The sequence below is a fragment of the Idiotropiscis lumnitzeri genome, chromosome 4 (genome assembly GCF_059441095.1).
Source record: "Idiotropiscis lumnitzeri isolate Australia: NSW breed Sydney's pygmy pipehorse chromosome 4, RoL_Ilum_1.0, whole genome shotgun sequence".
Taxonomy (NCBI): Eukaryota; Metazoa; Chordata; class Actinopteri; order Syngnathiformes; family Syngnathidae; genus Idiotropiscis; species Idiotropiscis lumnitzeri.
This window is the reverse complement of record NC_142394.1, coordinates 26122150-26134438: the sequence shown is the minus strand read 5'-3', so window position 1 is coordinate 26134438 and position 12289 is coordinate 26122150. Positions and strand designations below refer to the sequence as shown.

Below are 12289 nucleotides of genomic sequence, written 5' to 3'. Positions count from 1 at the left end.
AGGCACTCTACTTCAAAAATGGTTCTTGATCTGATTGTTGTCCAATTTTTAATAAAATTGAAATATTTTAGTGGCCTATATCATCTAATTATGTCATTCTTACAATTTGCAAATTCTCAATCTAAATGTTGTAAGATACTTTAGAAAATTTTAGTGGGTCCGGTTGTGGCGCATTACTTAAAATTCTTTGAAGTTCTGATGCTGATTCAGTTGTCCATTTTTTTTGGAAAAGCGAAAGTAATTACTTGCTTCTCATCACATTTCATTTATTTTTTGGCATAATTGAAAATGATTTTTTTTTTTTAAACAATATTCATCAGTGTGGCATTACAAAGCCACTCCTCTGGTGGTCTTGTATTTTGTAGACTTGCAAAAAAAGAAATATTCATCACTCTGACTGTGTGTGTTGCGATATTTGTTAAAACTGCAAAAATGATCACCTCAGGAAATGAGCTTTTGCCCTCAGCTGGAGTTGCGTGTATCCACGTGGGCCAACGTCAATGCCATCCATCTCGTTGCCCTCAGCAATGTAGAGAGTCACCGCGGGGGGCGGCGCTCACATCTTGCGCCCCCCCTCCCCCCGCTGCTCAGTCGCAACGCATGCTCGCTCACCTCGCATGCTTGTTTACTCCCTTCTTCGCTTGCATCATCACATTCTAAGAATCTTCAAAGTTCTTAAAATATTTTGAAACAATTCTCAAAAATTCTTTGAAATGAAGGAAGTAAAATATGTCTGCAAAATTAATTTAAATATCATTTTTGGGGTGAAATTTAATAATTCTAGTTTTATCCTTCATAACATTTTTTAATATATTTTTTTCATAATTCTTAACACTTTGTCAAACTGTAAAAAGAAGCTGTTGGCCGTTGCAGGTTTGGCGAAGGCTACACGGTGACGGTTCGCGTGGGCGGCCACCCTCCGCTTCTGAAGCCCGTGGAGGACTTTGTGGCACGGACGTTCCCGGGAAGCGTCCTGAAGGAGAAGCATTACAACACGCTGCAGTACCAGCTGCCGGCGGGCCAGGGGGCGCTGGCGCACATCTTCCGACACCTCACCGACCGGCGGCAAGCGCTCTGCGTGGACGACTACTCCGTGTCGCAGACCACCCTCGACCAGGTACGGCCTGCGATAACCAGACAAGACGGAATATACGGATGTTTTGGAAAAGGATAATATGATAATAATTAGTTCCTAGTTATAATGAATTCTAATTGACCAATTATGTAATTAAATGTTTACATGTGAAATGGGTATATAAGACTAAAAGACTGGAAACGTCATCGTGGCCACTGAAGGCCCACGCTGAGTTTGCCCGCCCGCGATGTCCACCCAGCAGCCGTCCGAATCGATCCGAACCGCGGGCGACTTTTGTTTTAGCCGACCCAAAGCGCAGCGGCAATCAGGCGCTCAGTGGCAAGTGTGCCCGCCCCTTGGAGGCAGCTATTAGCGCAGCAGCAGATTAAGATTGGCAGCTGCCAAAACAGGATGACCGCTGAGAGGTCGCCAAAGGTCATTGGTCCTAGCCGTTGGCTCGCCAAGAGAAGTGTGTTCAAGTTGACCAACTTTTCAACTACAAAAAGAAAAACAATCTTTTTTTTCTTTTTTTTTCAAATTGAAAATCTTTCAGAATTGTCCATTAATAATTTTTTTTATTCATGGTAAATATGTGTTACATTAATCCCTCGCTTTCACCTATTGCTGCTTCGCAGAGAGAGAGAGGGGGGGGGGGGGGGACAGAGAGAGGGAGAGGGGGGGGAGAGAGAGAGAGAAAGGGAGAGAGGGAGACCCTAGGTGCGATTGTGCGCACAAGTGGGTGTTCGATTTTTTTGTGCCCTGCGATTGGCTGGCAACCGGTCCAGGGTGTAGCCCGCCTACTGCCCGAAGACAGCATGCCCGTGACCCTCATGCGGAGAAGCGGCTCAGATGATAGATAGATTGTACTTCTCACTTCATTAATGAAAAACCTTGTGCATTTTTTGCGAAATTGTACATTTAGCGCTTCTTCTAAAACGCCATCATGAATTGTATTTCGCCTTGGCTTGAATTTGTTCCATTTTCACTGAATATGGCATCATGTCCTCCTATTTACAAACATGAGGCGTTGCAAGGATGTCCGCAAGAAACGCGAAGGACCCGGTCAGTCACCTCTCGGCTCGCGATTGATCGAGAGGCTCCTTGACCTGGTGTAGAATGGCGAGTTCACGTCGCAATTAAAATCGATCCGCGTGGCCCGAGGCGCCGGCGGCAAAGAGCAAAGTGGGCCGTTTGAAAGGAAAATAGCCCCATCTCAAGTGCCTTTGAGGCGTCGCTGCTGCCACTTTTAGACGTGGACACGTTTGCAACCGGTCGGCATTGTCCGGGATTTCCTTTGATGAAACATGAGCGAGCTTTGCTTTCTGCCTTGCTAAAGCGCACCCACGTTGCGAAATTCCATCTTTTTCACTTTGGGAGATAGAAATCTCTCCCACGATTCTATTTCCTTTTTTTCTTGTGGAGGACTTTGATTTTTGTAAGAGACATTTCAAGTCAGCGTGGCTATCTAGATGACTAACAGTGCGCCCATGTTGTGCGATTCCATCTTTTTACTTGTGGGGAACGTGGCGATGGAATCGTTGGAGAAAATTTAAGTCAGTGTGACTTTTTTTTTTTTTGTGTTTGGCCTATCATAACTTTCAGCAAGTCCATGTAGCGAAATGCCTTTTTATTTTTTTCTAAGTGAGTCTGACTTTTTTTTTTTGCGAGGTCTTTGTTCAATCAAAACAATTTAAAGTTTTAATAACTGCACTCCTGCGTGGTTAAATGTCATGTTGTTGTCTCGTAGGGAGGAGCTTTAAATTCACTGTGACTTTTCTGTTAACGTGTTTGGCTTGTCGGAATAACTTCAGGCCGTCAACAGCAAATGCATCAGGCAAAATGTCATGTTTTTTTTTTGTTTTTTTTCCAGAAGACAGTCAACACAAGCCAAATCACCCGAGCATGACTTTCCAGAATGTTCTCGATTCGTCACAGTCCATGTGGTGTCATGTGATTATTTTTTTTTTAAGAGGACTTTAAACGATAAAATTCAATTTTGTATAACGTTTAGTTGATGAGTCAGTCCAAATGAAAAGAAAAGCTTCAAAACAAAAGGCTCCACCCCACACTCTTCACCTTTCTTCCGCAGGTCTTTGTGAATTTTGCCAGCCGGCAGCGTGGCGAGGACGACTCTGAGAGCTACGACAACCCGGCGGACACGTCCGACGAGCTCCCGATGCAGCCCAACGAGGCCTTGCCGGAGTCCTACAAGGTCTAGCGTCGCGGCAAATCCAAAAAGCTTTGCACATTGCACTGAACTGTGCGTCAGTTATTTATTTTTATAAACAAATCTGCACTACATTTATTGTCCGACTTGATTGCTGACTATTGCTTAATTAAAAATGCAACAAAATAAATCATCGTTGGCTTGCGTCACAAAGGATGTCGTATTATTCCCAAGTACAGAAAACATTTTCCAGGTCCTAGACTGACAAGTGGAGCACCCGCTACTTGAGCGAACGATGAACTATTGAGGAGCATCTGGGGAATGAGGACTGGAGAGTGTTAAGAGAGAATTAAAATTCTGAAAAGTGCTCCCCGGCTGAAGCCGTTAAGCCCGTTGCTGATCGATTGGCGTCTGGATGCAACAAAGCAGGTGATGCATACATTTTGTGCGCGCTCAATTAAGAGAGCGCATTATTTACAAGGGATTCTGCAGGCTGCGGAATTTTTGAAGGTCAGCCCCTTTTTTTTTTTCTCGGTGCCGAGTGTGTCCTTAGCGGGTTCCCCCTGATTCAGCAAAGGGTCGTAAACGTCTTCTTTTTGTCTTGTCTGCAGGATGATGCCCACGTTCAATTGCGGCTTTAAACAGCGGCCTCATGTTGCCCCTGCTTTGCGTTTCGCTCATTTTAGGGTCAAAGGTCATTTTAATGTATTTAATTTAAGGCTCCAACGTTTTGTGTCCAAGGGGAGAATTTATTTCCTCATAATTCTAAAGTCGTAATGTAACCATTTTTTTTTTTGTTTGTTTAAGGAAAAAAAAAAAAAATTTACGGATGTAATATCTGCGATTAAGAAAAAAGTTGTCATCTTATATCCCATAAAAGATTGTGTATTTCCAAAATACAGTCAAATTACAATATTGACATCAAAATGTACAATTTGCTTCTCATCATTTTTGCTGTTGTGTGTTCGCAAATTCAACTATTAGACTTTGTTGACCAGAAACGTATTAAAAAAACGCTTATTGTTGCTCAAGCCGAATTCAGGTCTCATAAAAATCGGGCTTTGTTGCTATCTTGTGGCATCTTCATACCAAAAATCTACGTTGAAGTAAGGGGTAGTGATGGCAAAATGAAGCTTCAAATTTGCTTCATGAACCAGTTGTTGTATTTTTGAGTCCTCTAGATGGCACTGTTGCTTTAAAAAATGGCAAGTCAGTGAGCTTTCAGGCCAATGTTGAACCGAGAGCGCCATCTACAGGAGTACAAAAGTACTACAACTGCTTCATGAAGCAGATTTGAAGCTTCATTTACCCATCACGAGTAAGGGGAGCTTTATTTCGCTTTGCTGCCATCTTGTGGCACCTATAAGCAATTGACCTTTTTTGCGCGGAAGTCAATTTACCGCTGTTCGTTCACCCACCCTCTCGAACAGTGAGGATTCACTGTATTCCACTTTTTATTCTGGAAACGATAACTTTATTCTCTAAAAAATTTTAAAAAATATAAATAATTTTCCGCAAAAATGCCGTGGGTGCCTTCTAAATGGACCTTCCAATATTATTTGAAGACAAAATTGAATCTTGGGTTTTCTTTAAGGTTATTTGTACCTGAAACAACAAAACCGAAACACACATGAGTAATGAACAGTCAAAGAGTGAGTAAATTTTCAGTCTTTATTTACACGTTGGAGCTCTTAACAATGACGGACGAACACAACACATCTGCTCGGGCCCCCGCAACAAGCTTGCCGCCTCATAAAAAGCCTGTCCAAATGAATAATGGGGTGCCCTCCCAGGCTGTGCCATAGCAGGTAGGTGAGGGCACAGCACAGCTGCCGGGTGCGCCGCCATGTCGCGGGGGGGGGAGCAAAATGAGAAAACACGGGGAGCGCAGAATCAAAAGCGATTGCGAAGACAAATTAGTAACGCCGTGTACGACGTGCAGACAAAAGCCACTAAAAATGAATTGAGGGCACCGCCAGAAAATGTACTTTTTGTTTGGTTTGTACCTTCTTCAGGATGTCAACCAAAATTTATTTGACCACCATGATGCCCTCCACCAAAATAAAAGGTATTGCACTGACAGAAAATTAGAACGCAGTACTTGCGCAAAATGTGCCCGAAACTTCGGCCAATGACGATGCGGCCGTTTTCCGTCCCAATAAAGTCCAGTGTGACGTTTTCTCCTCGGGTGGCAATTTCTCGTCGTTGACGGTTAACACTGAGCAAATATCCGCATGAGAGCCCTCGGAGATTAGATCCATCCTGGCAAAGGCCTGCTCCTAACCCTCTTGCGCAGCTCGCGAGCTGGGCCAAGCGCAGACTTTTGGATGCACCCGCACTCCGCTCCACAACTCTCCGCTTGTCTAACTGAATCTGAAGTCTGTGCTCAGATGACAGAGACGGTGAGCTTAAGTGCAAGATTTTCACTTCATGCCACAAAATCCCCATAACAGCTGCAGTGACGGTTTTGCTCTGGTGTGCCCCAGTGAGTTCCGAATTCTTTCAGTTATTATAAGTCCATCAGCCAAGGCGATGTCAAATATTATTTTAAGGACAATAACGTGCGGTAAAAGTAGCAAGTTAGAGGTTAGGTAAGTGCTACTCAATTATTTTAGGTTACGCCCCGCCCCTAGCATGTAGAAAACAATTTGCGGCCCCACCCCATCACCCACTCTATAATAATAGCATTTTCGTTGCAAAACAAACCTTCGCCGTAGAATTAATACTCGCTGCGCACAATGGGCAAGGAGAGCGCCGCTGCCACCTACTGGAGTGGATGTGCAATTACACTTTATTGTAGTACAGCCGGAAAAAAAAATCCTGTTCCCTCAGCATCGCAACGCACTAGCCAGATTGTGCGTCAAAAAAAGGGTCAAGTGCTCAGCTCTGGGATGAGGTTTATGTTTCAAATAGTAATTAGCGTTATGGGTGAGAATGAAGGCGATAATGGATTAAGGTTCATGTAATGATGACATGTCTCAGTTATAAAGCAGATGCAGAAAGTCTGTTGCGTTACCCCCCCACACCCTCCCCCACCGGCAGGGCAGCCAATGAGATCGAAAGGGAGGTGACCTCTTTGTGTGTGCAATCTGCTGCCAGGGAAGCCTCAGCTAGCGCCATATTGCCACAGCAAATAATGAGGGTCACTCATGGGACAGGCAACGCTGCGACGGACAGGTGGCGGCTGCCCTGAGTGACGGGTCCACCATCAGTAAGATGGAGATGCAGGACCACACAGTCAGGAGGGCTGCGGGGGTGGCATTGTCTGACAAGGTCAATGTCTCATTTAGGCGCAATTATGGTGGAGGGTTAGGGTTAGCCATGTAGCCAGCTAGCAAGGGTAAAGGTGAGAAAATAGTTACGCTAACATGTAGCCACCTAGCATGGCGACGCAAGGGTAAGGGTGGGAACATGGGACACAAGGAAAAGGCCAAAACTTTCAAAAGCCTTTAAAACATTGAGAAATAGTAACAGTAACGTGTCATTTTCACAACAAGGTAAGGGAGCAAAGCCTTTTTTTTTTTTGTCATCGTTTTAAGGTACGCCATAGTTTCTGGCAAATTCCCGGTCATGCCACATGTCGCCACACTCTCGCGTGGCGATGTTAAGAGGCTACATGTTAGCCTGACTTCTTCGTTTTGGAAGGTTTTAAGGAACAGGCGAGGTCAAGAGCCAACTGCTGTGGTGCCCGCCTCGCAGCGTGGCATCCAAGGGTCGCATGACTGACATTTCCAAAGACTTCTGGAGCCACAGCCGGAGGCTAAGAGCTGCCGGAAATCCAGCAGCGTTGTCAGGATCCCACCTCGGAACCCCCATGCTGAAGAACCCCATCAATGTGCACGTGTGTTTGAGGGAAGCGTGATCATCTGGTGCAGTGCTGCCCTCCAGTGGCCACTTTTTGCATCATCGTGCTGAGGATTCAGAACACGCAGTATGATTGGGCATGATTTAAGATGCTCATAAAAAGCTCATTTATTTACCTTTTTATGTTTAATGACATCTGGCAGCCGGTCACTGCACTTAAGGTTTATAGCGAGCGCTTTTACTGCTCAAATCTGCTGCTGTCATTCTCTTATTGACCAAAACAAAGTCAACACTGGATTGATATACAATGTCATTGAAAGGGACAGTGCTACATAATATTAGCATCTAATGTTAGCATTGATGCTAGTACTAATACAACTTAAGAGCTGTCCTGGCTGGTTCAATAATATTAGGCATCAAAGTAGGACTTCTTAAATTGTGTTAGATGCCAACATTACTCTCATCCTTGACTTTTTACGTTAATATTGTTGGACTAACCAGGCTACGCCTTAAATCTGCTGTCAGACAAACTGTCTGAGAGCCAGAACCGGCTTGGCCGACTTTGGTGTCCTCTAAAATGGTTTAAGCAGCCACCACACCTTGTCCATTTTGTTGCAAAGTTGCTAGTGTTGATGCTTACAGTTTTTTTTTCAAGGCAAGTCTAGTAAAATGACAGTTTGGTGCACACGGGCTCTTTCATTGGGGGGAACAATGAAACCGCCAGCGACTGGCCTTGAGGCCGCGCGGCACATGACGATCTTTCAAAAACAAGCACGATTTTGAAGGTGCTGTAATCACGATGGAAGGGTACAACGACAGGGAAACAATGAAGAAGGGTTAAATTTTTGGTGGTATCCTTGAAGGCAGTTCCATGAAAATGATTGGCAACAAAGCTGCCATGTGCTTCTGGAGTGTCCTGGCTGGTCCAATATAATTATCATGCAAGACCAAAGTAGGTTAGCATTTAAGCTAGCACAACACAATTTAAGGGTGTCGAGAGGGCCAAAATGTTAGAAGGAGTAAGCGTTTTGTACATAACTGATAATTGATAGTGCTTCTGGAACGTACTGTCCGGCCAAATAAAACTGGGGAGTGCCGACCTTTCGGGGATTGGAGTAACTTTGGCATTGACACAATTGTTACCACATCTTGAGAGGTGTCCAGGCTGGTCCAACCATATGGTCCAATATAAATATATACATATTTTAATGTTACAAGACTATAAACAACTTTTTTGTGAAAATATTTGAATTCAGATGTATTATAACGTGACTTTTTGTTTTGAACATATTCAAAAATTATGTCATTAATTTGATTATTGAATTGTTTTTAAGACAGATGAATAAAGATGAAAGAGTTGTAGTTATCCTTATTCTTATTTCTACGATCACAATAATAACTACTATTATTATTATTATTATTATCATATTCATTTTTTAACGCTTTTAGTGTGACAAAAAAAGAAAACGACTATTCTCACCTTGGTAAAGTGGCACAATACTGCCGTTAGGGGGCAGCAGAGAATTTTGCAGAAGACAGCCAAACAGCAAACGTAGCGGAAGAACATGTCTGTTGTTGATTACGTCACATGTAAGCGACACTCAAGCTTCAGTGTATTCGGCGTTTTCGAAAAGAGCGTGGTCGATATCTTTTCGTTTATTTTCACCTAAAATGCTCAAAAAGAAGTCAAGTGGTGGCGGAAAGAAAAGGAAAAACCCTCCGTCCGAGGAGCGGCATCGAAGCAGTAAGCGTAAAAGCACCGAAAGCAACGTAGTGGTGAGGCATTTTACGTACTTGGCGTCAAGCTAGCTGCGTTGCGTTTGGGGACAATTTGTAAATTATATCAGCGGTGACGTCAGACGGTTGAATGTGACAAAACTGGCGTCGCTTGCAGGACGAGTTCGCCGACCCGGAGCTGGACAGGGTCGGCAGTGACATCGAAGAAGGCGGTCTCGATCTCGCGGTGCCGTTCAAGCCCATCACCGCATACGTGAGCGACAAGAGGGGGATGCTGGAGCAGTGTTTCGGCGTGCTGGGCGAGAAGAAGCTCCGCAGGATGCTGCCTGAGCAATTCAAGGTGAACGAGCACAGCGCAGAACCAAGCAGTGCAATAAAGTTCTAAAAAAAATACTATGCCGGGTTTGGTCCCTGAATGCCACAGCAAGGCCATTTATTGAATGTGTGTTAAAAAAAAAAAATCACCAAATGTTCATGAATGACTAATGACTTTTTTATCTTTATGATTTGGATGTACATTTAAATAACGACAAAAAAGGGAATGTATGGTTACAACCTTAATAATTAGCACATTTTATAATAGTTTCATCATAAACATTTTATAACAATATGATTTATTTTCATGAATTTATATACTTAAATAAAATCCATTGTTCCACAGGATTGTAATTTGGAGGAGATCCGAAAAATGTGCTGGGAACAACTGGAGCCAATCTCAGAGAGAAACCTCGTGCAAATCTTATCTGGTTAGAAAGACCACATTAAGCGTCTCCTCAGTTTGTACTTTACGATAATAACGCTTGTTGTCTTGTAGGGAAAGAAGTGACAAAAGACGAAGACGCCGGCCAAAGTTCACAACAGGCCTCAGAAAACCAGTGAGTTCTCAGCTATCAATCTATCGATCGTAAATCGCCTTTTGGGGGCTCATTGTTATTATTATTATTATTATTGTTGCTGCTGTTATTTATATCATTATTTTGGCGACTAAGTGGCCTTTTGGCATACGTCTGTTGAAGGAAAGATGAAAGTGTGGAGTCCACTGCGTGCATCAAAGGCCCGGAAAAAATAGACAAAGCCCAGCAAGGTAAGTTATCTAACAAAATGAATACTAATATTACCCCCCAAAGTCCTCGATAATAATTATAACAATAATACCTTTTATACAATGCAAACTGGCCACTTTGAGATAATTGTAAGCCTGGGAAGCAGCACAAACGTCCCGCAACACCTCGCCGTCCATCAGCGAGGCATTTGTTTTTTGTTTTTCGCTTATTATTCGATCCCAGTCTCAATTTTCACTGGCCAAGAAGAAGCGTCCTCATCCAGGAGAAGAACAAGTCCACGCGATGAGAAGAATTTACTTGCCAACGTAGACATCTTTACTTACTATCAAAATTAAGGTATCTGATTTAATGTGTTTTTTTTTTTAAATGATGAACTTATTTTTACGGTTGATGATGCATGGAATGACGTATGTCTTTCAGGTTTTATTTACATTTTCAGTTTCTTGCCCATATAACATATGAATGTTCTGACTTAAACCCTATTGAGATTGTTTTTTTTACTGTATGCTTTTAATACAATTTAGTATGTCAAATGCTCTGTTTTTATGATATGATAAATCATTTCTAGTTTTGTTTTCCACATCGTGACCTTTTACATGCACAACTCAATCGAAAAGTGTCATTAATCTTTTCACGAGGCGAAGTGAAAATAACTTGAAAATCGACCCACGTCTAACTCATATTTGGCTACTCTGATTTTGCTTGAAAGCAAATAACTTGTCAGGGAGAGCCTACGAGAACATCCTGAACTATTTGGGGGTCATTAGAGGCATATGAAGTGGCAGCAGCTATGTGATGTCTCAATGTGAGTTTGAATGGTTCAGAGGGTGTGCACACTTATGCAACCACATTATTTCTGTTTGTTCTTTTTACTGTTTTTCCCCGGTGGAGTTGTGCAGGTTATAGGTCATATTGGTGGAAAACCTTTTCATCACAAAAATCTGACAGGGGTGTGTAGAGTTTTTATATCACTGTATGATCGCGAGATGCGTCTTAATGCAAATATCTTTTTTTTCACTTTTGTGGCGTTACATAGGGTGAAGAGAAACCCTTTTCTGGTGATGTCAACATAAACCACATTGACAATATGCACCGCTTTCTTTCCAGAGGGCGGCTCGAGCGAGGAGAGCGACGTTCTCAGCATCAACGCCGGCGACAGCGACATCGACGCCCCAAAAGACGAGGCGCCGGTCAAGACGGATGACTGCGGCGGCGAACGGCCAAAACCCGGCGAGCCCAAGAAGGACATTCAAAGTGACATCGACCGAAGCGTCAGCGAGATCCTGGCGCCGGCGGATGAGGTGGCGGCCGCCGTCCAGCAGAGGGCTGCTGCCGCCGCCGCGCCGTGTCAGCCGTCCCTTCAGCAGCTGGAGCTTCTGGAGCTGGAGATGAGGGCCCGAGCCATCAAAGCCCTCATGAAGGCCAGTCACAGAAAAGTGCCGTAGAGAGGTTACATTTCACAATTGTTCTTTTATTTTGTCTTGTCTTGCAAATGTATTTTGCTGCATGTGCACTAGATGGCAGTGTTACTCCATCATCACTCTGCTGCTGTTCAGGAAATCTTTCATTCTTTGGATATTGACTTGCTGGTGCTGGTTTTAATCATTATTTAATCATTATATTATTATATTATATCATTAATATTTAATAATAAATATTTATTAATTAATAATTAACTATTTTTTACGATACATTTCTAAATGGTTTATGGAACCAATAAGTATATTCACATTATGATGACTGCCATTATAACATTTTTGTATTATTGTGACCATCGAAATTGCCTTCATACAATATTAGTTTTCAATTACAAGTCCATGGTATGAATACTAATATTATTTATTATATATATTATGACTACTATTAATAGTATTTGTACTCTTGTCTCTTCAAATATTAAAAAAAAACAATTCTCATTACTTATATGCTATTTAAACGGTAAAAGTCGCCTTCATACTTACAGAACTTCCTGTGTTGCGTTTGTATGTTCTCCCTGTGCCTGCGCGTGGGTCTTCTCTGGTTACTTTGGTTTCTTCGCACATTCCAAAGACAGGTTGATTGAAATTGAACGCTCTAAATTGTGCTTGGGTATTGTTGTGTTGCACTGGAGAGGGGAGCTCTCGAATCTCGTTGCACACTTGAGTACAATAAAGGGATTTCTCATTCTGATTCTGATTCTGAGATGGTTGCTTGGTCGTCTTTTGTGTGGCCTTTAAAAAAAAATATATATATATATTACAGGTTGATACTTCCTGGGCAGCCGGTGTGACCGACCAAGCCCACATTTACAAACAAAGCTCGGCATTCACTCGACACGGTCTTTGCGGTTTAGGTTGTAATCGGCGGATTTAGACTGAATCGGCGGTTCGGTTTCGCTCGTTCGTGTTACGGTTTGGTTTGACAGAAGCGGAAATTTGGAGTTCTGCGTTTCCAATGTAGACG

The 12289-nt window shown here is 42.9% G+C and overlaps 2 protein-coding genes across 2 annotated transcripts in view; both read left to right on the top strand.

The window, feature by feature from the left end:
* The window catches only part of LOC148338881 (phospholipid-transporting ATPase ABCA1), a 63170-nt gene extending 59715 nt beyond the window's left edge, over positions 1-3455 (top strand). Inside the window, exons 49-50 of the mRNA XM_088292578.1 lie at positions 874-1117; positions 3165-3455. Of these exons, the coding sequence (XP_088148704.1) occupies positions 874-1117; positions 3165-3293 (373 nt within the window). The 3' untranslated portion in view covers positions 3294-3455. The remainder of the gene's footprint in view (positions 1-873; positions 1118-3164) is intronic.
* Positions 3456-8604: 5149 nt separating this feature from the next.
* caap1 (caspase activity and apoptosis inhibitor 1) lies at positions 8605-12016 on the top strand. Its single transcript, XM_088294145.1, has 6 exons — positions 8605-8822; positions 8941-9123; positions 9445-9529; positions 9598-9658; positions 9800-9867; positions 10955-12016. Exons 1-6 carry the CDS (start codon positions 8718-8720, stop codon positions 11290-11292), a joined length of 840 nt encoding a protein of 279 aa, XP_088150271.1. The 5' UTR covers positions 8605-8717; the 3' UTR covers positions 11293-12016.
* Positions 12017-12289: the final 273 nt, after the last annotated feature.

What these genes read in the sequence shown, in the direction of transcription:
- caap1 (XM_088294145.1), top strand. Translation starts at nt 8,718, where the DNA reads ATGCTCAAAAAGAAGTCAAGTGGTGGCGGAAAGAAAAGGAAAAACCCT. An exon ending in TGCTGCCTGAGCAATTCAAG is followed by an intron (nt 9,124 to 9,444) that starts GTGAACGAGCAC and finishes ATTGTTCCACAG; the next exon opens with GATTGTAATTTGGAGGAGAT. An exon ending in AATAGACAAAGCCCAGCAAG is followed by an intron (nt 9,868 to 10,954) that starts GTAAGTTATCTA and finishes CTTTCTTTCCAG; the next exon opens with AGGGCGGCTCGAGCGAGGAG.